At 52.1% G+C, this 26,733-nt stretch overlaps 2 protein-coding genes and 2 long non-coding RNA genes across 4 annotated transcripts in view; 3 read left to right on the top strand and 1 right to left on the bottom strand.

Moving 5' to 3' along the window:
• The window catches only part of LOC307205453, a 422,161-nt gene that overhangs the window by 124,124 nt on the left and 271,304 nt on the right, over positions 1-26,733 (top strand). The window lies entirely within an intron of this gene.
• Positions 1-26,733, top strand: part of LOC307205460 — a 261,192-nt gene that overhangs the window by 88,638 nt on the left and 145,821 nt on the right. The window lies entirely within an intron of this gene.
• Positions 1-26,733, bottom strand: part of TTC28 (tetratricopeptide repeat domain 28) — a gene marked incomplete at its 5' end in the record, with an annotated part of 133,478 nt that overhangs the window by 31,901 nt on the left and 74,844 nt on the right. Inside the window, 3 exon segments of the mRNA XM_079957727.1 lie at positions 3,787-3,917; positions 4,470-4,742; positions 5,821-5,968. Coding sequence (XP_079813853.1) covers positions 3,787-3,917; positions 4,470-4,742; positions 5,821-5,968 — 552 coding nt within the window.
• Positions 6,919-12,412, top strand: LOC307205440 (uncharacterized protein). The gene is made up of 2 exons (XM_079957830.1): positions 6,919-8,043; positions 10,436-12,412. The coding sequence occupies exons 1-2, from the start codon at positions 7,474-7,476 to the stop codon at positions 10,796-10,798; spliced, it is 933 nt and encodes a 310-aa protein (XP_079813956.1). The 5' UTR covers positions 6,919-7,473; the 3' UTR covers positions 10,799-12,412.

The raw sequence follows: 26,733 nt of genomic DNA, 5'->3' as shown, positions 1-26,733 counted from the left end.
GAGACAGAATAAAATTGCAGAGCTTTGAAAAATAGAAAAATAAAGTGTGAGATTGGCTTCATTATTACCAAATAATGGAGGCATATAATTCAGACAAAAAAGTTGGCTTCCAGGTGGAAAAATCAAAATTGGAAACAGAATTGTTAGATCCAAAAACTAAGCATTTGTCAAGAATGTATAACTTGTTGCTGAGATGGAACACTCAGGACGAAATGGTGAAATCAGTTATGATTAAATGGGCACAAGATGTTGGACATAACATAATGATGGCTGACTGGGAACAGTTATGGACCACAGGTATGAAATTTATGGCATGTAATGCCCTAAGAGAAAACTTAATGAAAATGATTTACAGGTGGTACATGACACCAGTCAAGCTTGCAAAAATTTACCATTTGCCCGAAAATAAATGTTGGAAATGTAATGAGATTGAAGGTACATTCTTTCACCTTTGGTGGACATGCCCAAGGATTAAGACATTCTGGGAGATGATTTATAATGAAATGAAAAAGGTATTCAAATATACCTTCTTGAAGAAACCAGAGGCCTTTCTCCTGGGCATGGTTGGCCAATTGGTGCCAAAGAAGGATAGAACATTTTTTATGTACGCGACAACAGCAGCAAGAATACTTATTGCAAAATATTGGAAGACACAAGATTTACCCACTCTGGAAGAATGGCAGATGAAGATGATTGACTATATGGGACTGGCAGAAATGACCGGCAGAATCCAAGACCAGGGAAAAGAGTCGGCGGAAGAAGATTGGAAGAAGTTTAAAGACTATTTACAGAAATATTGTAAAATTAATGAAGGTTAGAATGATGTTGGACAGAAATTAAGTGGTTTCCAGCTGTAATGCTTAAGAGATATGGAAAATAAGGTTTTGAAATAAGTAAAAACTAATGGTGAGGATTTGCTGAATTAATAATTTGAATTGGAATATAAGAAAGGGAGGTATGAGGAGGTCTGGAAAATAAGTTAAAAGAAAATAAGTAATTGGAAATTATATGTGTTTTTAGTTGTTTTTGTTTTTGCATTTTTGTATTTTTGTTGTTTCCTTTTTTTTTTAAATTGTATTATCTTTGAAAATTTCAATAAATATCTTATATAAAAAAACACACAAATATACCTTCCTGAAGAAACCAGAGGCCTTTCTCCTGGGCATGGTCGGCCAACTGGTGCCAAAGAAGGATAGAACATTTTTTATGTATGCAACAGCAGCAGCAAGAATACTCATCGCAAAATATTGGAAGACACAAGATTTACCCACCCGGGAAGAATGGCAGATGAAGTTGATGGATTACATGGAATTGGCGGAAATGACTGGCAGAGTCAGAGACCAGGGAGAAGAATCGGTGGAAGAAGATTAAAGTTTAAAGACTATTTACGGAAATACTGTAAAATTAATGAATGTTAGGGAAATGTTGGAATGAAGTTATATGGCTTTAGTAGAAATGTTATAAGGAATTAAGGATAAACAGATTAATAGAGTATTAAAGGGAAAATAAGGTTAGAATGTTTTAAGATAATTATAGGATTAAAAATAGAGGAAGATGGAAAGGAATTGCTGGAAAAATTAATAGAAGTGGAATACAAAAAGGGAGGTGTGAGGAGGTCGCGGAAATAAGGGAATGAAAGATAAGATATTGAAATTATTGGATGAGTTTTAAATTGTGTTTGTTTTGTTTTGTTAGTTTAATGTTAGTGTTTTGTTAGTGTAATGTAGTGGTTGTTGTTGTTTTTTTGTATTGTATTGTATTGTTTTTATTTTTTGTAGTGTTTAAATTGTTGGAAAAGGTAATAAATATTATTTTTTTAAAAAAAGCAAAGCTCCATCCAAAGGCATGGCAGGCACTGAGAATGTCCTTGTCCCGCGGACAAAGACGCCATCGAGACTGTAAGGCAGAGAAGTGAGCCCTGCTTGAGATGCAAGCCCTTTTGCCTAACAGGACCAAAGAGGGTGAGACAGTCAATGTCCTCTGGCAGGTGAGCACCTGGCTCTCACAGCCCTTTGCCCCAGAGGCAGCCATCGTCTTCCCCTCAAGGGCCCAGTCCTGCTCCATCCAGACAGGCCTGGAAGCGCCATCCTGGAGCCGCCTGCAGCAGCCAGGGCCCCTCCTCTGCCACCCGCTTCCAAGTAATCCCGTATCTCCGCAGAGCCAGGCTCCGATTCCATCTCACTCTCTTTGCTATTATTAAAAGCAGGGCATCTTGTAATCGGAGGCATCCAAAGTAAGGTTACCAGACGTCCCCGTTTCCCGGGGACAGTCCCCGGATTTACCAATCAGTCCCCTGGCAAAATCATTCCTATTGAAGTTGAAAAGTGTCCCCAGGTTCATTGAAAAAAATCTGGTAACCTTAGAAAGTCCTGAGAGCTGGGAGAGCTGATTATGTTGCAGCATTTCTGTGGTCTCTGCAGCCATTGTGAGGAAAAGGTTCCAGCGATCTGAACGCTTTGTTTCCGCCTCCTCTGGACTCCTGTAGCAGCCAAAGAACACTTCCCAGATAATGGGAAGGGGCATCATTAAGAGCCACGCCCGCCACAGGCCAGTCCTACTCCACCCCCTGATGAAAGCAACAGTGCTGAGGGGCAGAGGGGGCCATGCCGTCGCCCGCTCCTCTCACAGGGCTTGCCTCAATGATTTCCAGCAACTCTGGGCTCAGAGCCTCTCTGATCCCAAAGGAAGCTGGCACAGAGCCTTTCCCTTCCTGCTCCCTTTGCTCAGTTCGTGGGTGAGGGTGGCCTCCAAACCAGCTTGCCCGCTGCTGGTGGGACCCAGAGCCCTCCGGAAACCTCTTCCATATGGCAGAGGCTGCCCAGCAAAAGGCTCTTCCGGGAGGAGCTTGGCCAGCATTCAAGCTGTGCTTCTTCCTATTCCGGGTGACCATTACCTCATTCCAGGCCAGCCCAGAACAAGCCCTTCTGGTGGAATTCACATCAGCACCGTTGCAACATTATAAGAGTCTGCTTGTTACAGAGAAGTCTGCAGAGGGGGCCAAGAAAAACAGCTGTGCATTCAGAGGAAGCCCTGTGGTCAGGGTGATGTCATCAGAAAGCGCCAAAGCAATTTCCTGTGGTTACATCCACAGGAAATCCAAGAGGCTCGGGGTTCTCACAATCCAAGTAGCCGTTTGTTGTCAATAGCTGCTAATTATGTGCCCAGATGGGCCATAAATGGAAAAAATATTGTGATCAAGCAGAATCCAGATCCACCGGCCTGCACCAAGCCCAAGCAAGCTGGAGATGCACAAAACACCCATCTCCCCCACCCTCCCCCCCACACACACACACAGGCAGTGGGGCGAAGCTGTGCCGTTTGCCAAAGGCAGCTCCCCATGTTGATCCAGGCTTGCTCAGTCACGGTGCCGGGCGGCCAGCCTCCTCTTGTACAGACACAAGCAGTCAGACTTTCCACTGCTGGCCTGCGCCTGGTCTCCACCCCTACAAGGATACTTTCCCAGCACCCAAAGGCAGCTGTTCTCCCATGTCCCAAAGCCATTCTGTGAGCGAGGGATTTGTGGCTGGCTCTTAGAAACACAATTCAGAGTCCCCACCCCAGAGCCAAAGGCCAGACGTGCCCACTGGGCCCCTTCAGAATCTTATCTGTTGGCATGGCTCATAGGGTGTATTCCAGGGTGACACCCCCAGGCTCTACCATGTCAGCCACCTCTAAGCTGGCAGAAAGAAGCGGCAGATACAGCTGAGCCCAGAAGAGCTGCCTCCCTGGAAGTGCAGGACACCCCCAGCCCAGCCAGCACAAACTGCTCCCCCCAGCCCCACCTACCTCTCTGTCCTTGAGTTTCATGGCAAGCATCAGCTGATGTCTGTGGTTTGTCAAGGCCTCCCGGTAATTTCCTTTGGAGAAGAATGCAGAGCCCAAATTGCCGTGAGCTCGGCATTCACCCATCTGGTCACCTGGATGGCAAGCAAGCAGAAACACAAGAGTGAGGAGCAGCCAGAGAGAGACATTTATGCAAATGCATGCAAATTCACATCTAATACCCATGCTCATCTCTTCTCACAGCAAACACACACCCCAGCAACCAGGTGTCTTTCGCTTTCTCCCAGCCCAAATGCCACAAGAGAGGTGATCTGCCTGGAGACGAGCGGCACCCCTTCAATGCTCCCCTGCCTGGCCACTAGACTTTCAAAGGTAACTGCTGTGTAGGGTGTAGAGGCACAAAGAGGATGCCCCACCGCTTGAGGAGGGGGGGCAGCTGTTCCTCACACCGCTCTCTAGAGACTACAGATTCCGAGGGAGAGGCAGGGTCCTTGGCTGCTCCAGAAAATGAGCCACCCTTTCCACACAAGGATGAGCATGGATCCAGCCTCCTTGCAGTGCGGGAGGCTATGGAGCAAAGACCCCCTGCAGCCCTGGTCGTCACCACCTGCTTCTATGCTGCTGAACAAGCCATCCTCCTCCTCCCGCTTGCCCTCTAAGTTGGGACAGGTGGTCCAAACGGCTACCTAAAGTCTTGGCCACGTCCAAGTCCTGCTGCATGTAGCCCGCACTCTTCTCGGTGTTGCCCAGGGACCAGTAGGCGCTGCTCAGGGCTGAGAAGACAGAGCCCCTCAGTTTCAGGCTGCATGTCCCAATCTTCAAGGCCGCTTCCAGGACCACCACCGAGGCCCCGTGGTGGCCGGCCGTCAGCAGCTCCTGGCCAACCACAGAGACCACTACAAAAGGGCTCTTGTCCAGCTTCATCTTCTGCAGCTGCTGGTAGGTTGGCTCCAGGGACTCTGCGAGAGGAAGGGAGACAGGCTTCATGTACCATCCTTCCTCCGCCTTGGAGAAGCAAACACACCCACCCAGGACAGCTGCAGCTGCAGCTGAGGGAAGTCTCAGGTTCACACCTGATTCCCAAGAATCCTGAGGCCTTTCTGTTAGGTATAACTGGTCCAGAGCTGCCAAAGGAATTAATTTGTTTACGTATTCTACAACGGTGGCAGGAATAGTCTACGTACAAAAATGGAAAGAAGAACTCCCAACCAAAGAAGAATTGCTCATGAAGATTTTGGAATATGCTGAGATGTCTATACTAACTGTGAGAATTAAATAACAAAATGAGGGGAAAAGTCTTGAAGAATGGAAATATTTGGGGGAAAATACCATGGTTTGGAAGAAATGGATTTGCAAGCCAACTTAGTTAGACCTTCCCTCACCCAGTGGACCAAGATTGGGCTGTGGCCTGGATGTTCCCCACCTCTGATTTTTAGGAAAAGGCCATGATTCTGAGGTAGAACATCTGCTCTGCCTACAGAAGGCCCCAGATTCAATCCCCAGCAGCATTCCAGGTAGAGTCATAGCATGGGAGAGTTGGAAGGGACTCCTAGCAGTACTAGGCCAGGCCTGGGCAGAGTGAAAACCCTCCATCCACAGCAGGAACACACCTGAAAGGCTCCCCAATCAGAGAGGTGGACAGAAGACTTCATTTCAACCTCTCTTCAGGGCATCATCACTCAACTCACAAAGAAGGAGGTGGCTGGTGCAAGAGAATATGGAAGGAGAGCAAAAGGACTATTGGGGAGGTGGGAAAACAACCGTGATAGCCTGGCAGTGCCCCGCATGTCTCAATGCAAAAGGGAGCCCCTTGGTGGCTGCACTTGTCATCCATGAAGCTGACAACACTGGGGGGGGGGGAGGCTGGCCCCTACCGATTGCGTTGGGTCCTTATTTGCATTGGCAAGCACAGTTCCCAAGTTCTGCTGGGGCCAAACACAGGAGAAGCAAGGAAGCAAGCAAGCGTGAACCTGTGGGACCTTCCGCACGACACAGTGCAGCCGGCGCTGGGCAGGAATCCCAGGGGCCCTCACTCACCTCGCATGGGAGACTTCATGGCGGCTTCCACCATCCCCACCAGCAGCTGCAGACTCTTGGGATCTTGAGCCAAGCCAGAGGCAAAGGCTGCCAGGGCATCGGCATGGCGCCCAAGGTACTGGAGGGCAACACCCTGTCGGAAGTAGGCCTGCAACAACACAAGGCAAAGGTCAGCAGGGAGAAGCCCAGGAGCCTCAGGGGAAGAGCAGCCTCCTAACGCTCCCAACTACACTCCCCAGCATTCCTTGGGGGAGGCCAGGGCGGCTTAAAGGGGCATGATGCTGCCTTAAGCAGACCGCTCAGACGGGGCCCTCACCTCGCGGGAACGCCATCACGGAAGGCCATTCCATCATGTTTTGTGCTGATTTCCATGCTTAAACTTTGTACACTTACTTAACATCAGATACACACTTATTAAATGTGAAATGTGTGTCTCTCACAAGGGTTTCAGCACATTCATCCACAAAGCAGGCATAATCTTTTACATGAAAAAGTATTTCTATGAACAGAGTTTGCGGCATTTCCCAAGCTGCTTCTATAGCCTGGATGCAAGGCATGTGGCAGGATGCGCTCTCTCTCTCTCTCTCTCTCTCTCTCACACACACACACACACACCTTTGTTGTTACCCAAGTGGAACAGATTTGCAATTAATACCCAAAGTGGCTGTCCATTAGGGCATTCAGGCTTGCTCAGGAGCCAGTCCACAGAGGCAGAGATTAAGAAAAATCAGAAATGACACGGGAAATTTATAGACATGAATTTTTAATCTCTTTTCCATTAGCAAGCGTTGATTGTAGAACCATTTTTAATGAATTGGATGGAAGCAGAATTCATTTCATTAACCTTTAGCATAAATGTGTTATTATTGAACCAAACAGGCCACTGTAGTACAAATCCAGCAGCAGAGCAATTAGATTAGGGCCAGAGGCTTTGACTCGTGAGGAGCCCACTGGGCGGAAGAGGCAGCAGAGAGAACAGAGAGATGGGGAGGGCAGAAAGGCAGCTGGACGGAGGGTGCCAAGGAGTTCACCCAGCCCAGGCTCCAGACAGCTTTGCTGGACCCAAACTGAGCTCAGCACCCAAGAGAAGGGCTGAGGACCCTGGCAGAGACAGCTGGTGTGCAGTCTGTGGGCTGCTCAAAGCGCTGCCACACACAGCGTGGAAGACATCTTGGGGCAGGAAAGGGGCACTGCCCCCAGCACAGAGAAGGGAACCAGCTGACCCAGCTCAGCCACATGCTACCCAAACACCCCACCTGCCAATGTCAGAGCGGGTGGGCTGGGCCAAGATCCTCCCAGACACACCCAAGACCCTAAAAGGCAGCAAATCCCCCAACTCTCCAGCCTTGAGGTGTCACAAAAGATCACCCACCAGGCGTGATTTGACCCCATCCTGTGCCCGATACTGGCAGGGGGGGCAGGACGCAGAGTCACCCACAGTGGAAGCAAAGGGTACCAAGCAGGCAGCACAGGCTGGGCTCAGGGAGAATGGCGGACACAGCCCAGCTTCCTGCCAGCAACGCATGCCTTGTGAGGATGCAGGAGGAAGATCAGGCCGTCCAGGAATAGCAAGAAGGCTCTCCCCAACCCTCCAGGAACAGGCGGTGCAGCTGGGGTGACTCAGACCCTTTCCCTGGAGCAGAGCTCTGCAAGATGGGGGTGGTTCGGAAGGCCCCAGCCCCTGGCTTTGGCTCCAGCAGCAGGAAGGGGACGGGAGAAGAGAATCTCTGCAAGGTGCCTTGCCTTTTGGAAGCACACAAAGCCCAGGAGCCCTTGCCAAGGGGGCCGCCCTCTTGGGCCTCCTTGGCGCTTGGTGGTTCCTTCTCCTTGCCAGCCTCCGGGTCTGACTGGGAGGAAAGGCGTTTGGAGCAGCAACTGCTGGGCATCAGGCAGAGAGAGCCCAGAGGGAAGAGTGGCCCCTCAGCAGCCGCCCACAAGAAAGGGAGCCAAGCTGCAAAACAAAGGGGCGGGGGGAGGGAACGCACGCCCCTGGGCACCCCCCTCTCACCATGGGGCCACAAGCGGCAGCAGGAGTCCCCACCAGAGGCCACTCATCCTGGCAACCATCACTGCATCTTGAGGGAGCGCAGAGAATCTCGTCTCCACACCCCATCTGGCTCCCCAACTGCGGCAACCTTTCTTCACGGGGAGCTACACCAACCCCAGGACCCCCCATGCTGCCCCTTCCAGAACCTTTTCCAGCTCCACAACATCCTTCCTGAGGTGAGGCGACCAGAACTGTATGTCGTATGTATTCTAAATAGATTTGCACAATGGCACTTTTATTTCCCATTCCTGGCGGGCATTCGCCTTTGGCACAGCTGCCGCATGCAGGGTCAACGTCTTCACTGAGCTCTCCGCTGTGGCCTGCAAGGTCCTCTTCCTGGCCAGACTCTGCCAGTTCTCATAGGGGGGCTGGTGGAAGGGACCTGATTCCAGCCAGGCCATTTTGCCATCTAGCCTGCATTGTCTACTCCACCTGGCATCAACACAGAAGGGCTCGTCGACTCCCATACGACTGGGAAACACCAAAGACAGGCGCAGAATCTGGGCCAGCAGCCCCCCTGAGAGTGCCCAATTTGGGCTAGTGGAAAGCACCCCTTCTCCACCACAGCTTCCAGGCCAGACCCACCAGCCAGGCTGGCAGTGGGACCAGGAGGAATCCCCTTTTGCCCCAAAGCCTCTCACAATGTCAGAGTTTCACGTAGGTAAAAAGGTAAAGGTAAAGGTACCCCTGCCCATACGGGCCAGTCTTGACAGACTCTGGGGTTGTGCGCCCATCTCACTTAAGAGGCCAGGGGCCAGCGCTGTCCGGAGACACTTCCGGGTCACGTGGCCAGCGTGACATCGCTGCTCTGGCGAGCCAGAGCCGCACACGGAAACGCCGTTTACCTTCCCGCTGGTAAGCGGTCCCTATTTATCTACTTGCACCCGGAGGTGCTTTCGAACTGCTAGGTTGGCAGGCGCTGGGACCGAACGACGGGAGCGCACCCCGCCGCAGGGATTCGAACCGCCGACCTTTCGATCGGCAAGCCCTAGGTGCTGAGGCTTTTACCCACAGCGCCACCTGCGTCCCCTTCACGTAGGTAAGAGTTTCCAAAGTTTCACTGTTCTTGTGACAGGAGAGCCTTTTGCAGGAGACACCAGGATTTAATCTGGGGCCTCCAGACATGGAGAGTCGCCAGCTGTGCTGCATGATGGGCAGTGCCTTGACACTGGAAATCAAAAGGGTTCTCTTGTGGCGGGGGGGGGGGTCCCAAAGAGCAGCAGCCCCTCCCAGAATCTGCTTTCTACTCCCCTTCTGCAACCATTAGGAGCATCTGCTGCAGCTGCACAAGGGGCCTCCAGCTACCTGCCTGCTGCTCATTGATCCCAAGGGGGGAGCAAAAACCCCTCCTCCCCCTGTGAGCGGTGCCTTCCCTCCCTTTGGGAAGCAGGGTGGCTGTAGCCACAGCAGCTTAATTGGTGGCAAGAAGGTGACCAGATTACAGGGTTAATCCTGGCAGGAGCCAAGTATAGTTGGCTGCAAAGTGATTGTAGAGCAAAGGCTTAGAAGCTGCAGCTCCCTGCGGAATAAACTCCACACAATAAGGTAATGGAACGGATTCAGGGCCCAGGCTCTTCATTAGCATTCACCCTGTAATTTTGTCATGAAAACTGCGCTAGCAGAGTGTGGATCATTTGCATAACAAATTGCTGGCCAATTTGTAAGCAGGCAATGGAGAAGGCAATGCATTGCCAGTACCACACAAAGACAGTCTCAAACCAGCAAGGATTGCTGCAGAGCTTGGAGGGGGAAGAAAAGGCACAGCTCTGAGGAGCTGCTTCCACCATGCAGGGCCTGCACAGCGAGCACCGTGCAATCCAGCCCCTTGCACCGGCTTTGTTCAGCGCTCCTCTGCCGGCTGATGCACGCAAGCCCCACACCTGATACGGTCAAGGTGCATCGCCAGAGAAGAGGACCCGCAGCAGACACTGGGCCTTCCTCCTCTGGGTGCAGTACTCCCTGCCATGAAGGGCCAGGCTGCCACTGCAGTGCTATAGTTGGCTCAGGCCTTCGCTCCCCACTTTCCTGGGGCCAACTCCTCCTCCTTTTCCAGCTTCCAGGTGCTTTAGCTGGGTTGGCTGCTTTGCCTGTGTGTGCCCTGACCAGACACACCTGGAGGTCTCCTTGCTTCAACTTAGGAGCATCTTGGGGAGGGTCCTGGAGAGGAAGGGGCACACTTGCCTCACATGTGCCAGAACATGCCCTGTTGTGGGCCTGAGGCTGGCAAATGCTAGGAAGAGGCTGCAGGAGGCCCTTCCCTCAAGGCTCAGTCCAGCCACCCATTTCCATGCAGAACAGAAATTGCATTCTGTTTGCAAAAGGGCCTTGGGGTGGACCACCCTTGACTGTCACTCTTGGTGGGTATCTCAGATTCTCAAGTAAAATGTCAGTCCTGCTGGACTAAACACTGAACCATTGTGGTGTTTCCATCAGACAAAGAGGAGGAGAGGGCAGAGGAAATACCAAAACATCTCTCTGAAGCACTTAATGGTCCAAAAAGCATACAGCCCCGCCCCCTACTTGGCACACCCCCACATTCCCACCCATTTCTCACTTCCCTTTCCACAGGTGCTCTTCACAGCTCAGAGCCCTTGCGGTTTGACGTTTGCTCCAATTCAGCAGCGGATTCCACCAGAGGGGACGTGGTGGGGCAAATGGAAGTGTGGGCAAGCCCCAAGTGAGAGATCCTGGTCAGGGACCAACAACCAAGCACCTCAAAGGCTGTCGCTTCCTGCTGCAAGCCTTCCAGAGGGTTTTCCTGCAAGGGACAGGCAGGAGGCCCACGGACCCGACCGCAGCTGCAGCCGTTTCGCTGTGGCAGAAATAAATATGGGCAGCCAAGTACATAATTCCTGCTCAACAGCGTCAGCAAAATGGCCCTCTCCAAAAGGCATGGTGAAAAGCCTTTGGGTGCTTATTATTCCATCTTGAGAGAGCCACCCTGTCTGCCTTTTTAAGAATAAGCCAGCAGCCGAACGCCTGAAAGCAAATCTTTGGAGTTTCCAGTGAAGGAAAAACAAAGGAGGCCTGCTTCAGAGAAAGGAAGTCTGGCTTCAAAAGCCACAACATCTTTTACTCTAATTAACATCTTTCTTCCTGGTTGCCTCCTTGCAAGGAGTGATTAAAGATTTCTTCTTGTCCTAAGATCAGTTGCAGCCAGCAATATTTCATTCACATCCTGTGAGGATCAGTTCTGGACCCCTGTCTCCAGGTTGTCCCCTTCTTTGCCTTGATCCTCCAGGCACCCAAACACTGCTGCCCCAGAATGCAGGCACCTTTCCCAGGGCCACGTAGCTCAGGCCCAATTCTGGCATGTGGTACAGAGGCCATTTCACAAGCCCTCGCACTGAAGGGAGCAGCCTTCTGCTCATGCTGCTTCTCTCTGCCCAACCATGGCTGCACAAAATCAAGTCTGACGACTCAAGGAGTCCAAAGGGAGGCAATGCCTGGCCCCAGAGACAAGGACCTGAGGCAGCCTGGGAGGCATCAGCCAGGAAGGTTAGCAAAGGGTTGTGGGGTGCCGACCCTCAAAGGCATCACAATCCGTCCTGCACGGCAGGTCTCGGCCAATCACTCTGTCTCCGCCTTCCTCCTCCTGCGGCTGAGAGGCAATCCCCTCACTACAAACACCAAGGCCCCCTGCCTGCCTGCCTGCCTGCCTGCCTGCCTGCCTCCACCACAGGGGCTCCTTACGCCCAGACCCTGCACCACGCAGCGTCTTCATGGACTCTCAAGCCTGCAGCACAAAGGAGAGGAACGCCTTCACCATGTGCTGCTTTCACTCAGCTCTCCTCCTTTATCGCAAATCTCTGAAGCACCAAATAATGTGGTAGTTGCTATGGCAACTGCTTGTTTTTATTGAACTGTTCTAAAAAAGGTCAAGAAACATCAGCTTGGCTGATCCTGCGCAGACCCCTCCTAGCAGAACATCTGCTTTGCTTTAGCTGCCTGCCCCAGAACAGCACACGAGTCTGCAAGAAGCCTCACCGCCCCTTGACCCGGTCCTGCAAGGGGCGACTTGCCTGGGGAGCTGCTCTGCCCACCCAAGGCCCCATGGCCTCAGCCCCTTCAGGTGCCCAAGCCTTGGCAGGGGGTCGGCTGGGGGCTCTTTCAGGAAACCCCCGGCTGACAGCCCTAGGGAGCGTAGACAAAATGGACAATACATCAACCAGCACAGTGACCAAAAACGGAAGCCCAACTCTTCAGGGCTGGGATAGCTCAGTTGGTAGAGCACGAGCCTCTCAATCTCAGGACTGTGGTTTCAAGCCCCACATTTGGCAAAAGATTCCTGCTTTGCAGGGGTTGGACTAGATGACCCTCATGGGTGACCCTTTCAACTCTATGATTCTATGAACTCTAAGTCTCAAACACAAGAGTCGCTCTAATAGGATCAACTTTCTGTTCGCTGGTGAGACAGGACCAAGTGTGGAGCAGCAAAGGTGGGTGGTAGAACAAAAACAGCAACCCCCCCCCAAACGAGGATGCACCTCTTCACCTGAGCACTGTGGATCCCTGGCCCAGCCTTCCTCCTCGGCCTCCTGGGAGCTGCCATGTGCTGCTCCTTTGACTCATCAGAAGCCAAGTGGCAAGTGGGCCCTGGGTGCAATCCTAGGGCAACGGGACCCAGGCTGGCAAACAAATGTCTCAAGTCAGAGACACATTGGCAAGAGGCCAGAGCACACAGGGCCTCCAGATGCCACAGCTCAAACCGGCTGCTGTGGCTTCTTCACTCCCCCCCCCCCAGTCCCAGCGCCTCCCGCAAAAGGGCTTCCTTGCCGCTGCCCCAATCCCCGGCCCTCCTGCGCTCTAGGCCTCCCAGCCTCCACATCTCCACCCAAAACTGAGAGTGATGGAGAGGGTGGTGCACATAACAAAAAGTGAGTGGCAGCATCTGACGAAACAGCCGAAACCCAGGTGGCTCCACGATGGCTCCCTCCAGAGATGGTTTTGGACACCTGCTGAAAACCTCCGTGCTTCAGTAGCCCTGTCCAGGCACACAACTAGGTTGTCTACATTTGTTTTTAAAGTTTTATCAATTTTGTGGGGGGTTTTTTAAAAAAAATCACACATATATTTTACATTAGTTGGTTTGTTGGTTTTACTCATGTTTTATCTATAATTTTTTGTTGCATACCACTCGGGGAAGTTTTTGATCGAGTGGTTTCTAAATGAACATACTCAAGGCTGCAGGTCCTGCCGCCTGATAGCACATCTGCGGCTCCTGCACTCAATGCCCCAGGGCACCTTCTTGTGAATAATTTGCTGTGTGCTTACAGCATAAAGGTGCACATCCATTGAGAATGAAGTCACCGCGTTGGATGGGGCTTGCTCCCAGTTAAGTGGGCACAGGGTTGCAGCCCAGACTTCGGTTTAGGATGACATGGGGGGAAAGCATGGTCCTTTCACCTGCGTGGCAGGCAGGCATTCTACAGGTTAAGCCTTTCCTCATGTGGAAACGCCATTATAGGAAAAGCTTCACCTGTACACCTGTCTGTCGTAAAATTACATGTGTGGATGTACACTTCTTTTGAGGCCCTCCACTCCATCTGCAAAAGAAATCACAAATCTGCACATGACAGAAAGCGTATGCAAATCGTAGGCTAATCTGTGAGTGGGCCAGAGGGCCCAACCCACATACAGTGCACATAAGAACACAGTAAGAGTCATTGGTCAGGCCAATGGCTCATCTAGTCCAGCATCCTGTTCTCACAGTGGCCAAACAGGTGTCCATCATGGAAAAGCAGGATTTGAGCCCAAGACCCCTCTCTCCTCTTGGGGGCTTCCAGCCACTCCAACAAAATGAAGCCGAACAAAACCAGCAGGATTTCAACTGACAGCGGCAGCCCAGTAAAAGCCTCTCCATCGACCGCCATCCCAGTGCAGACACACACACCCGTCAATACTAATTCTCCTGGCCCGCCAGGCATAAGTAATTACCTCCCAGTTCATCCTGTAAATTACAGAAGAATTCCTCATAGCTGAGCTGTCCCATGGGCATCTCTTTCGGGGGAAGGGGCACTTTCTCGGGGCAATGAATGCCCCTCTGCGGCACACCTCAATTAATTACCATATTAAAATACGCTCACATTTATATTGTAAAGAGCTTCTCAACTGATTGGCGGGGAACTGGAGAGGGTTTACTCAAATCCCCAGCCCCCAACTCCCCACTGCCATTTGCTGCAGGTTTGAAGCCAAGAGCCTCTGATTTCTTTCTGGAGAATGGAAATAAGGACCAAGGAAAAGGAGGCAAAAGGTAGATTCCACAAAGGCTAGACCAGCTGCCTGCTCAGATGTCACCCATTCCCCCTTCCGATCTCTCTGCGACTCAAGGGTCTCTTCTTGACAGGCATAAATGCATCTTCTGATCCCAGACAAAACTATTTCCTGGATTCTCTCTTGGAAGATGTGCTTCCTTTGCCAGGCCATCCCTCTCCTCTGCTCTGTGTCTCCTGCAAGGGCAGGACAAGGAGCCAGGGGAGAAAGAAGGAAGGAAACCCTGGCCTATTCTGCCCTGGCTCTCCCAGGTGCACCAAAAGCATTCAGAAAAGGGACAAAGACTTAGCTCCTCACCCTACACAGGAGGAAGAGAGATCAGCAGGTGGCTGCTCTAAAAGCAAGGAGCAGGAATGGTCCATGTGAGGCCATCCTTTGCGCTTGGAAGGGAAAGGGAAGGCCGGCTGCACTAGGAGCCAATTCTCCAAGGAGCTGAGGAAGAGGAGGCCAGAATACGTGGCCAGCCTGCCTGAAGGAAGCCTTCGCCCTCACCCAGCAGCAGGAGAGGCAGGGAAGAGGCAAGGAGGACACCAGAGCCAGCAGGCCGGGCAATGGGCTGGAGAGGATGCTCAGCCAAGGCTCTCTTCTGTTTGGATCCCTAGACAGCAGAGGAATAGCCGAACTCCAGCCTTGGCTTAAAGACATAGCAAGTGGGGGTTGGGGGGCTGTGGGGTGGATTGTTCTTGGCCCCAAAACACATGGAGTTTGCACTGTCCTTCCCAGGGGGCTCTGAGATGGGAATAAAAGAGGGGGCTGTGGGGAGGGGTTGCAGAAGGTTGCAACCAAGTATGTACTTCACAGATTTGCAACACACCAATTACCGGTACTCATCTGCTTGCTAATTCCCTTTCTACCCCACGCAGCAGATGAAGGACCACCAGCAGCAGCCCACCCTCTCCTTTGGCATTGGGGAAGGGGGTGGCAATGCCTGGGGGTGGCAATCCACACTCTCCGGATCAGTCCCCCCTGCCTGCTGCCCTGGCCCCTGAAGAGAAGGTGCTCAAGAAATGGGATTCTGACACTGGAGGCCAACAATCAGCTATTCATTCTCACCTGCTGAAACCTGGAACCAAAGGAGATGGGGGGTCCTCTGTGACAGGAATTTTGGTTGCTGCCAATGCAGAATGACAAGATCACCCATCTTGGTGAGATGGACTTAGTTGTGCGCTCATCTGCTCCTCCCAAATGAGGAAAACAGAGATAGAGGACAGCAAGAGGGCTGCAACTTCCACGCAGATGGACGTCCCTGGAACCTTCTGTGGTGTTTGACAAACACAAGCCCTTTCTTCTCTGTATGAAACATTATGCTTGCCCACATGAAGGCCTTGCATGTTTCAGAGCTCATCTCTCGTCCGTGAGGAGGACCATGATCCAAGTCTTCTGCTAGGAAAGAGGTGCCTATTTGCCAAATCTGGCTCTACCTTGGCTTTGACAGGAAATTGGCTTGTCACCTTTTGCGCTTGCAAATTAAAATGCTTGTTTTATACAGAGCTCTTCAAGAAAGAGTCTGTGCAGAAATCACATTGCCAATCCCTCACCAGAGAAGCTTTTTGTTTCTTCCCAACTGCAGCTCAAGTTGCTGCCTTGGATGGCCCTGCCATCGCCAGCTAAGCCAACCTGCCTGCCTTTATCTTGTTGGGTGTCTTTAGACTTCCATTGTACTTTATAAAACATGCATTTGCCAGGTGGTTTCTAAGTATCCCTAAATCTTGTGGGCCACAGCTGAGTGGCAGAACATCTGCCTTGCATACAGAAGGTCAAAGGTTCAATCCCTGGTATTGCCAGGTAATGCTGGGAGAGCAATGCTGCCGGAAATCAGGGAGAGCTGCTGCCAGTCAGTGCAGACAAATGCTGAATTGGATGTAAGGCAGCTCCCTGTGTTCCTAAATGCCAGGGCTCTGTGCAGAATTTCAGGAGTGGTCTGGGAGAAAGGAGGGGGTCCCTGAGCCCCAGGAACACACAGTAATGGCCCTCTGGCGATTCAGCTCTCACTAGCTTTAAAATCAGGGGCCCCTGCCAGCTAAAGGCTGGAGAGGGAAAACTGGCTGAGACACCTTTCGCCTCTTCTTCCTGCCCTCTTGCAATGACCTGGATACGAGCAGGAGGGAAGGAGAGCTACCTTCCTCTTGGACCAGCCTTGTCCCAGCCCCCCCCCCCCCCGCCCCCTCAACAGAGGCAGCTGCTAACATGTGGTGTGTTCTGCTCCAAAGGCAGGAATTCAGGGAAAGCCCCTGCCGCCCTGAGATCTGGCAGCTCAGAGGGCTGCATGTAGAATCCACTGCTTGCCCCACTTAGATGGTGGCCTGGAGGAGCTGGGAGCAGGATCCTTTCAGCAAGCCAAAGCACCTCCCTGCGTCCCCAAAGGCTTCTTAGTTGAGACCCCCTGAAAAGCTCCCCAAACAATCTGCCTCCCCCCACCAGAAAGAGCCTTTGACATTCTGCTCCTGCCTCCTCCCAGAAAGCGAGACATCTCACCATGACTTAGTGCAGTGATGGGGGGCACATGTGGCCCTCAACCCTCTCTGTCTGGCCCCTGGGACCCTCCCAGGCTACACCCCCACTAGCCTTGCTTTGCCCCTGCTCCTTGAGTGTCCTTGACTAGCTGGGATGGGTCTCTGGACACAGATAAATCTTCTTGCTTGCCTGGGGGAGGAGGGGGCATGTGCAAACACTGGACTCCTGCACAAAGGTCACCTTCACATGTATTGCTCTGCCCACCTGTGGCCCCTGGAAAGCTGCCCAGAAGGGAATGTGGCCCTCAGGCTGAAATTGCTTCCCCACACCTGATAAGACTAACAGCGAGGAATATTTTCTAAGAACTGGTTTAATCTTCACCAAGAAAGCATGTCTGGGGAACAGCATAAGCTTAAAATAGTACAAACCAGTTTCACAGCAACAAATCCTCTCCCTGGAGCTGCCAGGCAATGCTGTTCAAGAACCTCTGCTTAAATAATTTACTTAAGTGGAAGATATAAAATATTCACTGCTATCACTTGAAGAATCTGGACTTTAAAAGCAGTCACATCCCAACACATCCAAGATCGACAAATGGGCCCAGGTGTCCTGTGGGTAATGCCGAGGGGTCTAACCTTCCTGCTTTGCCTAATCTGAGGTTGCAGCCTTGAATCCCAAGTGCTCCAAACTGCACCCCTCTTCTGTTTGATCCTGAGAAGAGTTGGTGGGAGAGAGGCATTGCGAGGACCAAGCCACAGAGCTCCCTCCATCCCAGAATCCTTTGGCAGTAGAAGTTAGCCTTGTCTAACTTCAAGGGTCATCCAGTGCAAGATTTGGCCCTTGCCCAAATTCTGCTGTGTGATCATGTGAGATGCAACAAGTCTCATCTGCTGCTTCCAGCCTGATGCGGTGAGGAGGGAGGTGCTTTGCTCTTTGACAATGGTGATGCTGCCATCCACCTTCAAGCGGAAATAAGTTTCCACCTGCTTCACCTGTCACAAGGATCTCTGCTCTGATTGGAAGAGTCAAGAGTTTCCCTTCCAACTCTACAATTCCATGATTCGACCAAACTGAGGCCAAACTGTGGGAGAGGCCATCAAGAGAGACCTGACAGACACAAAACGGCTACCTTCCCATGAACGGCTCCTGTCTCAAACCCAACTGCTGGTTGGACAGCAGCGAAATTCCTCTGAAGCTGATTGGTCAAGGAAACAGACTGCAAACACCACCAAGCCAGCTGGAAGAGTCAGCTTTCTATGCAAAACACACACAGAACCCCTAAACTATTTGATACTGATTGAAAAACAAAGCCATGAAGAACATGCCCCCTTCCCCTGGAGTCTCTCTGGAGGTGCTCTGAATGTCTTGTGTTTACCTGATTCAGCTACGGATTGTTAAATTTAGTCCAAGGAGGCTGTAAAAAGAATCTACACAGCAATTACGAGCCCTTCCATTAGGCTGGCAAGCAGGGGAATCTCCGGTTGATATAAATCTGAAGGAACGTGGCTCATCCTCCAGGGGAAATCACAACAACTCAACCTTCACACACAAGTATTTGCCACTGAAACTTGCTCTGAAACCAGTGAGCACCTGTGACTTCATTCTCCCAAGGAGACCCCACCCACCCAAGTCACAGCTGTGGGGGGGCCATCTGCTTCCCTCTCCTACAGGTACCTCCCCTTTGTCCTTTCATGGGGGTCCACTCAAAGGAACTCTTCCATGAGGGAGAGATGCAAACCCCGAAACAAAGAGGGGAATGAGTAGAGTCTGCTCCACTCTTTCCTGGGACTCAGCTTACTTCTTGCAAGGAGCCCGTCTTGTCACAAAATCTCTGCAGACCCCTCAAGTTCCTGCTGGAACCATGCAGCAAATGTAATGCAGCTTCCTCTGAGTGAATAAATGAGGAGGAATAAGTGCAGCTGCCCCTCCAAGGAGGCTACTGGGGAATTGGGTCAGAAAGGCAGAGGGGAAAGGCAAGGGGGGCACCAAGGAGGCACAGGAGGAGGAAGAGGAGGAGAGAGGAATCAACAGGAGCCTCACTGAGGGGGTGGCGAGTGAGGGGGGGAGAAATGCAAGGACTGGCATAGGTGCCATCCACCAGGCAGGGGAGAAGATGACATCCCCCCACCTCAGCCTGCGATCTGGAAACATGTCTGAGCAGACCATGGAACCATCTGCTCCTTGCTATGGGCCAAGGGTGGGCAGCAGCTACTGAAGCAGGGAGCCAGCAATGCTTTGGCTCATTAATGGGAAAATGCAATGTCAAACTTCCAAGGCGCATCAAAGCTGCCCATCTCCCCTGGCAGGCGTACAGATTTGGGGTCCAGCAACTGGCCATCCTTGCCCCCCAGTCTTGCTTTGCCTGTACACACAAGCATTTTGTTGATAGCAAGGGAAGCTCTAGAGGAGATGGGCACGTGAGCCGGAGGACCCAGAGCAGAGGCCATCACCTGCCAGCTGCAGTGCTCCCACTCAGCAGAGGATGAGAGGGTTGGTTTTATTTCATATGTTAACAGATCTAGTCATACCATAATTCCTGCATCCACTCATGGAGACTTCCGTACCCTCTTACATTTCTCTGATGAAAACAGGGGTGTCCTAAGGAAAAGGATATTCTGGGATCAAATCAGAAACCGGAATGGCTTCTGTAAAACCGTGACTCTCCCTGGAAAATAGGGACACTTGGGAGGGTCTGTTCACAGCGATTGATATGACAGATGTGCTATGATTCTGTTTTATATTGATGTTTCTTATTTGTATGTTCAAAAAACCATTCAACAAAAATATTTACAAAAAAGAACAAGGGGCCTTCTTTCCAAAACAGACAGGATCCATGTCCATAATGTTATCCATTGTTAACCTTGAAATGCACAACACATAGCTTTTAAGCATTCAACAAGATGTCCATTAGGGCTGGGCGATACCAGCTTTTCAACATCGCAATGTATCACCAGCCAAACGTGATGCGCTGCGATTCTGAAAAGCAGAGGGGGAGAAGCAGCCCCTTGAGGCTCCGGGGTGAAACCACCTCAGCTCCCTCCCTCGGTGGGAGTGGCAGCAGTTTCACCCCAGAGCCTCACAAGGCCAATGCAGCTTGTTCCTCCCTCGGGGCACTGGCAGCAGAGGGACTCAGGAGCAGGCAGGCTCCCCCCGTGATATACCGCCGGGGGAAGGCACCAATGTGCTCTGGCCCTGAGAGCGATCCTGGGTGATGGATCATCACCCAGGCCTAGTGTCCATCAGACTACATTTCTGTTTCTAAGAACATCAGAAGGGCCTGGCTACAGCTGGATCCGGCCAAAGGGGCCTCTAGTCCAGCATCCTGTACAAACAGTGGCCAAGCAGATGCCCACAAGCAGAACCTGAGCACTACAGAAGCCACCGCCACCGCCCTCTCCCCCCACTTGCGACAACCAGCAGCTAGTATTCAGAGGCCCACTGTCTCCAAGTAAAACGCTACAAAGCTGCCGACGTTGGGCTTGAAGACCAGAAAGTGAAAGAGACCACCTGTTAAGAACTGGACGCTGTTAAAAGATCGAAGGAGAATCCATCTAACAACCTGTGGGTAGTTTGAAAGTGAAACCAAAAGAACCACCTCTTGAAGTCATGGTTGCAAGAGATAAAGAAAAGAATATTGATGCCCCCCCCCCATTGAAAGCGAAGGCAGAACTTAAGGCTGGAGAGAAGAATTGGGATGGACTCATAGTCGCTGCCCCTTCATGGATCACTGCCTTGCCATGGCGAAGGGGCTTGAATAACTCAGAGAAACTATGAGCTATGCCGTGCAGGGCCACCCAAGATGGACAGGTCATAGTGGAGAGTTTTGACCAAACATGATCCACCTGGAGCAGGAACCGACAAGCCACTCCAGTATCCCTGCCAAGAAAACTCCATGGACAAAGACAACAGGCATATAAAAGTTATGACACTGAAAGATGAGCCCCTCAGGTCGGAAGGTGTCCAACATGCTACTGAGGAAGAGCGGAGTACAAGTACAAGTAGATTCAGAGCTGATGAAGTGGCTGGGCCAAAGCCGAAAGGTCGCTCAGTTGCGGATATGCCTGGAAGCGAAAGGAAAGTCCAATGCTGTAAAGAAAAATATTGCATAGGAAGAAATATCAACAACCTCAGATATGCAGATGACACAATCTTGATGGCAGAAAGTGAGGAGGAATTAAAGAACCTTTTAATGAGGGTGAAAGAGGAGAGCGCAAAATATGGTCTGAAGCTCAACATCAAAAAAACTAAGATCATGGCCACTGGACCCATCACCTCCTGGCAAATAGAAGGGGAAGAAATGGAGGCAGTGAGAGATTTTACTTTCTTGGGCTCCAAGATCACTGCAGATGAAGACAGCAGTCACAAAATTAAAAGACACCCGCTTCTTGGGAGAAAAGCAATGACAAACCCAGACAGCATCTTAAAAAGCAGAGACATCACCTTGCCAACAAAGGTCCGTATAGTTAAAGCCATGGTTTTCCCAGTAGTGATATATGGAAGTGAGAGCTGGACCATAAAGAAGGCTGTTCGCCGAAGAATGGATGCTTTTGAATTCTGGTGCTGGAGGAGATTCTTGAGAGTCCCATGGACTGCAAGAAGATCAAACCTATCCACTCTTGAGGAAATCAGCCGTGAATGCTCACTGGAAGGACAGATCCTGAAGCTGAGACTCCAATACTTTGGCCACCTCATGAGAAGAGAAGACTCCCTGGAAAAGACCCTGATATTGGGAAAGATGGAGGGCACAAAGAGAAGGGGACGACAGAGGACGAGATGGTTGGACAGTGTTCTTGAAGCCACAAACATGAGTCTGACCAAACTGCGGGAGGCAGTGGAGGACAGGAGTGCCTGGCGTACTCTGGTCCATAGGGTCACGAAAAGTCGGACACGACTAAACGACTAAACAACAACAACATAGTTGCTGAGAGACCCTGAGAGACCTGTCCTCCACAAATTTATCTCATCTTCTTTTACAGCATACAAGGGTTGGCGCCCATCAATATTTATGTGGGGATCAATAATTGCACCACTCCAGCTTCCCCCATGAGAACCAGAGAAAGAAGATGTGTGGAGCCCATCCATGACATCCTCCCTGCAAAAATGCCAAGCAGGCTGGTGTTGTGAGCTTGACAGATACTTCACCCTGAAGAAAGCAGGCATGGAAGACAAGTTGAGGCCCCTCTGCAGCACCTCTGCCCCTCATGAAGCAGCCACACGGAGCCAAGCCACTAAGAGACAGCATGCACACGCTCAGCTAAGACCATGTTTCATGGTTTTATTCTTTTTGTAAATCACCTTTGTGTCAATTTACTCCAATAAATACTACAGTCCAATAAATCCACTCCACCCTATGCAGCCTATCTACCAAAATCACCACCCACAATGGCTAACTATGGGGAGTAGAAACATGGTAGTGCTGCTCAGGGGTTCTTCTGCAGGCAGGGTGCTGACTAGTGGGCCCGGCGGGTGCCAGCCAGTGGCCACCATGGTAGATCACATTCTGCCATTGCTGCCAAAATGTTCAATCTTTCCAGTCCTTCCACCCTTTTGTGATCCCAATTCTCCCAGAGATGCTGCCCAGTCCAAAGAGAGGGCAGCCTGTCTAACGTCCCACCAGAGTGAGCAAGGACAGCTGGTGGCGTAGCCCGCTGCTTCCCAAGTACTCCAGGTCCAGTGCCAGTGCCCCTTGGGGAGCCAGCTCCTTGGCTAATGGAAATGGCCACATCCAAACCAAAGGTGTCAGTGGCAAAGGTTGTACACTTGACTGCAAGAGCACCTCCACACAGCAGAGTGTTTTGCATCACTGATCTGTCTCCTGTTGCCAGGACCCTGACCCAGAGTCCCATCTAGCCTCACAGAAGATGCAGCAAAGGCCTTCCCTGATCCTGCAGCAAGCCGGGGAGTCGGACTGGCCCCAGCCCCAGCAAAGGAATGTGCGACTTGTGGGACCCCAGGCTGCTGAACGGACATCAGTGTTTTAGGGAAGCACCAGAGTGCCGTCCAACTGGCTCCACTGCAGCCCAGAGTGGCCCCAGCAGCAGCAGTTGCTAAGAGCAGCTCTCGCCCCCAGTAGAAAGCCTCCTTGCAACTGGCGCATGGCCCTCCACGTTCCGGCTTCATTATTCATGACTCTGGAGGAGCTGAACCTCTCCAAAGCCCTGCAGGGGGCAGGAATCACTTCCAACCCGCCAAGCACAATTTATGCTGCTGTTTGCTCATGCTGCTGCCGCCACCGCTGCCTTCCTCCTCCAGCCTCATATGCGTCCAGTGCATTTACTACCAAGCAAGGAAATAAAATTGCAATTTCGAAAAAGTCACGTACACAGAGGAGCGGAAGCATAAAAGGCCAAGGCCTCCTCATAGCCCCACACCCTCCCCTCAAAATGCTTGGGGCAGGCTCCGGCTCCGGCTTCGGAGCAAGCCACTGCAACTCCAGGCAGGGCAGGAGACTCCTCTGCACAAGGCAGTGACACCCAGAAGGCTCGCAAGCACCTTTCCTGGCACATGAAGAGGGGCCCCCTTTCCTTCCTCACACACAGGGAAAAGCATCCTCACAATGGAGACCCCTCCAAAACAGAGAATGCAGACCCTGGGGAGGAGAGGCAGCCTCAGATGAAGCGCTTTCTTAGAGGCTGCAACCAGGAGGGGGCTCTGAACCTGGGAAATAGAGGTTGGCTGCAGTCCGGACCCCCTTGGGTAGAAGAAGGGGCTGCAGAGGAGCAGGCGGCCTAACTCCACAAGGCTCAGACAGGGCCCTCCAAAGACTGGAGCAGACCAGAAACCCCTACACGCCTCCCCAAAGGGTGGCCAACACAAAGGAGGCTGTTTGGGCATGAAGCCTCTTCCGGCAGCTAGGGGGCCCCTCTGACTGCCAGGTCCACATTCCTTCCCCTCCTGCAGTAACAGCAGCTGGCTGAGTGCTGGCTGTAGAAGCCTGCCTGCCGCCCCCAAGGCCCAGCACCAGCTCTGCCTCTCGAAGGGGTGCCCAGGCAATGCCCAGGGGTGCCCAGGCTGGGGGCACAAGACTCAGGGGTTCTCCACACTTTCCTTTCCCTTCTCCCTCTCTTTCTGAAGGTTTCCCTGCAAAAACCTGCTCTTTGAAGCTGAAGTGCAACAAACAGCCATTTGGGTTTTCTGCAGAATTGCAGTTTTTCCCGCTTGGACACTGAGCAGTGCAAGCATGAAAGCACATGTGGATAAGCCCTCAAATGCACACATCGCTTTTAAAGGACAGCTCTCACCTTTCAGCCCACAATGGTTCTAAGTGAGAACTCTGTAACTTCTGGCAAAACTGTGGAAAGCTGGGGGTGGTGTCTCTTTTTCCCACAACGGACTGGACGGTGGCAGACTGGACCCCTTGTCCAGACCCCTTCCCTTCCGCAAGGAAGCTGCCTTCCAGCTCCAAGTGAGGCTCCTGTCCCCATCCACAACACGACAGGGCAGCCTCTGAAAGGGGGGGGGTAGGCAGCTATTGGGCAGGCAGGCAAAGGGCTCTTCAACAGCCTCTGCCCTTTGAAGCTATTCCTGCTGCCAAGGCTCCCCCCCTCCAGGCTAGGCTCCTGCCCTTCAGCCACAAAGGCTGCCTGCGCATTGCACTCTAGACCTCCTTCCGACTGCACCTGATGGGCACTCGAAGGTCCCAACCTGATCTTCACGGTCTCTGACTCAAGAGCAAATAAGGACCCAGAAAAGCCAGTGGCCCCAAAGCCAAGGCCATGGGAGGATGGAGCACTTCACTTAGGATCGAGGGTGTGGCTTGGGAGACCTTCCTGCTGCTCACACAAATCTGCGGCCTCTCCTCCTCCTTCTCCAGCAGCTCTTCTCAGGATGTGCATGAGTTCCAAGGAAACCAAACCTCCCAGGCTTTGTGGACGCTTGGGAGTGGAAATGCCTCAAAATCCTGTAACTGGGCCACTGGATCGCCTTCCCCATAATTACTGGAGGCTGCCCATTAACTAGGAGGAGGAGAAGAGCACGCCAGGCTCTGAGCAAAGCTACATCAGCCACACCAGCTCCATGTGGGTGCCCAAGAAATGCTGGGAGCAGCACATCTGGGAGGTGCATCCCTAGGAAGCCACCCTGCAATTGATGGGGAAGAAAGTGCTGAGCAGGTGGAATCTGAGAGCCACTGAGGCAGAGTGAGCAAGCAGCCAGCAAGAAGGCAGGCTTGGCTGACGATACTTGCTTTGCAAGAGGAACGCTAGTCCCCAATGAGCCCCCAACCTCATCTTGCCCATCTGAAAACTTGAGAGGATGAAGAGTTTCCACTGAAGGACCACAGCTGCCTCACGGTGGGAGGAGCTCCCTCGGCCCCCGTTCTTGCCTGCTGAGCCACTTTGACTCCTCCTCTGCCCAAGTGCAAAAGCTTCCCCAGGGACCATCTCCCTCTCCTGGGTGAGAACTTCCAAAGCATGTCTGGAAACAGGAAGGCTTGTTGAGCCGCTTTGTTGGGTGAGATCCAGCCTTGTGAACTGGGCCAGCTCCTTAGAGGCTCCAGCAACTGTTTCCACCACGAAAAGGAGCCCTCTTTCTTTGCTGTGCCTGGTCTGGTGGCCTCAGGGCTGTTGCCGCTCTCAAAGTCCTCATGGGTTTTGCCCAGTTGCAACTGGGTGTTGAAGCCACCCGCTGCCCCCTAATTTCTTGTGGCAGAGTGGGGAGCACCAGCCAGGAACAGGCTTTGTAAACAGCTTGCCCAAGACTTTGGCACACACGTTCCTTGTTAATTGTGTGAGAAGTGGGGTGTGAGGAAAGAAAAGCAGAGGAGCATGGTTCAGAATGAAGCATCCCAAAATCAGCCACACTTCATTTCCTTGTCTTCTCTGATCTCTCCCAAAACTGGTTGCAGAAACAAAAGAAAAGAGGTGTGAGGAACTGAGAAGCATTCTTGGCCTGTCAGGCACTTTGAGGGAACCCTCATGCCCCCTTCACATGAAGTCAAGCCCCATGTTAGAGGAGTGGAGTGGAGCATCGAAGGAGCCCATCACCCAACAGCTGGGAGGAGCACCCCTTCTTCAAGGAGCAGGGAGGAAGCATTTTCCATTCAATGGCAACCGCTCCTCCTTTCTGCCCCTGACATTGGAGAGGAGAAGAGATGGCAAGGCTGGCAAGGGGCCTTGTGAGCCCCACACCCTTCCCTTTTCTGCCACCCATGTTGGGAGGTTGGCAAAGCTCCTGGCACTGCGCTTCCTAAGCTTGGCAACCCCACGCAAGGGTTGCGGAAAAGCAAGTGGTGCAGCCCACCTGTCAATCACGTGGTGACATAGTGCCATCATGCAACAGACATCTTGGTTGCCCTGCCCAACCATCAAAGCTGGTTCCCAGGGCCAAAAGGGCTGCCCACCTCTGCCGTGGAGACTCAGCTCCTCAAGCCCTGGAGCATTCCTGTTGGATTTGGGTCAGACGAAGGCAGAAGGGGAAAGTGGCCCTGGCACTCCTCCTTCCTCGCTGCCTCCACCACCGGGCAGCTCCTTCCCACACAGAAGCCAAGCACCTCTGCCGTCCCCATATCACCATCTCCCCACGGAAATGAGACGGGCATCGTGGAGCTTCACAATAGGAATCAAAATCCACTTGGTAAGCAGCGGCTGCTTTTCCTGCTCACACACAGCTCTGTGAGCCCAAAGGATGCAAAGAAAGAAACCCAGCACAGCCTTCAAAGGAAAACCCTGAGCAGGGACTCCACTGGCTTCTGCTGGGCAGCACATAAAACTCTCACACACACCCCATACACACACACCTCCCTGGCTGGAAGGGCAAGGACGCTGCTGCTGCTGCTAAGAGATCTCATCTTCACAGAGAGTTTGGGGTCATGGCAGAACTTGATTTTCCTATGATTTCAGAGCTCTGCTGGAAGATCAGAGCAGGGTGGTACAAAGCAGTAAAAAAGCAGCAGACCTCTAGATCACACCCTGAGGCCCCAAGATGGACTCTTCTTGGCTTTAGGTGTGGCCTGGGGAGGTTGTGACACACCCCAATGTGGGAGATGGAAAGACCAAGAAAAACAGGAGGGGGGGTCCCAGTGGCAGGGCCAAAGCTAGGAGGTGGTGAGGTGGGCCCCCGCCAGGGTCGCAGGCAAGGGTGTGTGTGCAAAATGGGCTTTAAAATATGTCCATAGATATATATATAAATAAAAATATTAT

This window comes from Podarcis cretensis, assembly GCF_951804945.1.
Source record: "Podarcis cretensis genome assembly, chromosome: 16".
Classification (NCBI taxonomy): Eukaryota; Metazoa; Chordata; class Lepidosauria; order Squamata; family Lacertidae; genus Podarcis; species Podarcis cretensis.
This window is presented reverse-complemented; position numbering and strand designations above follow the sequence as displayed.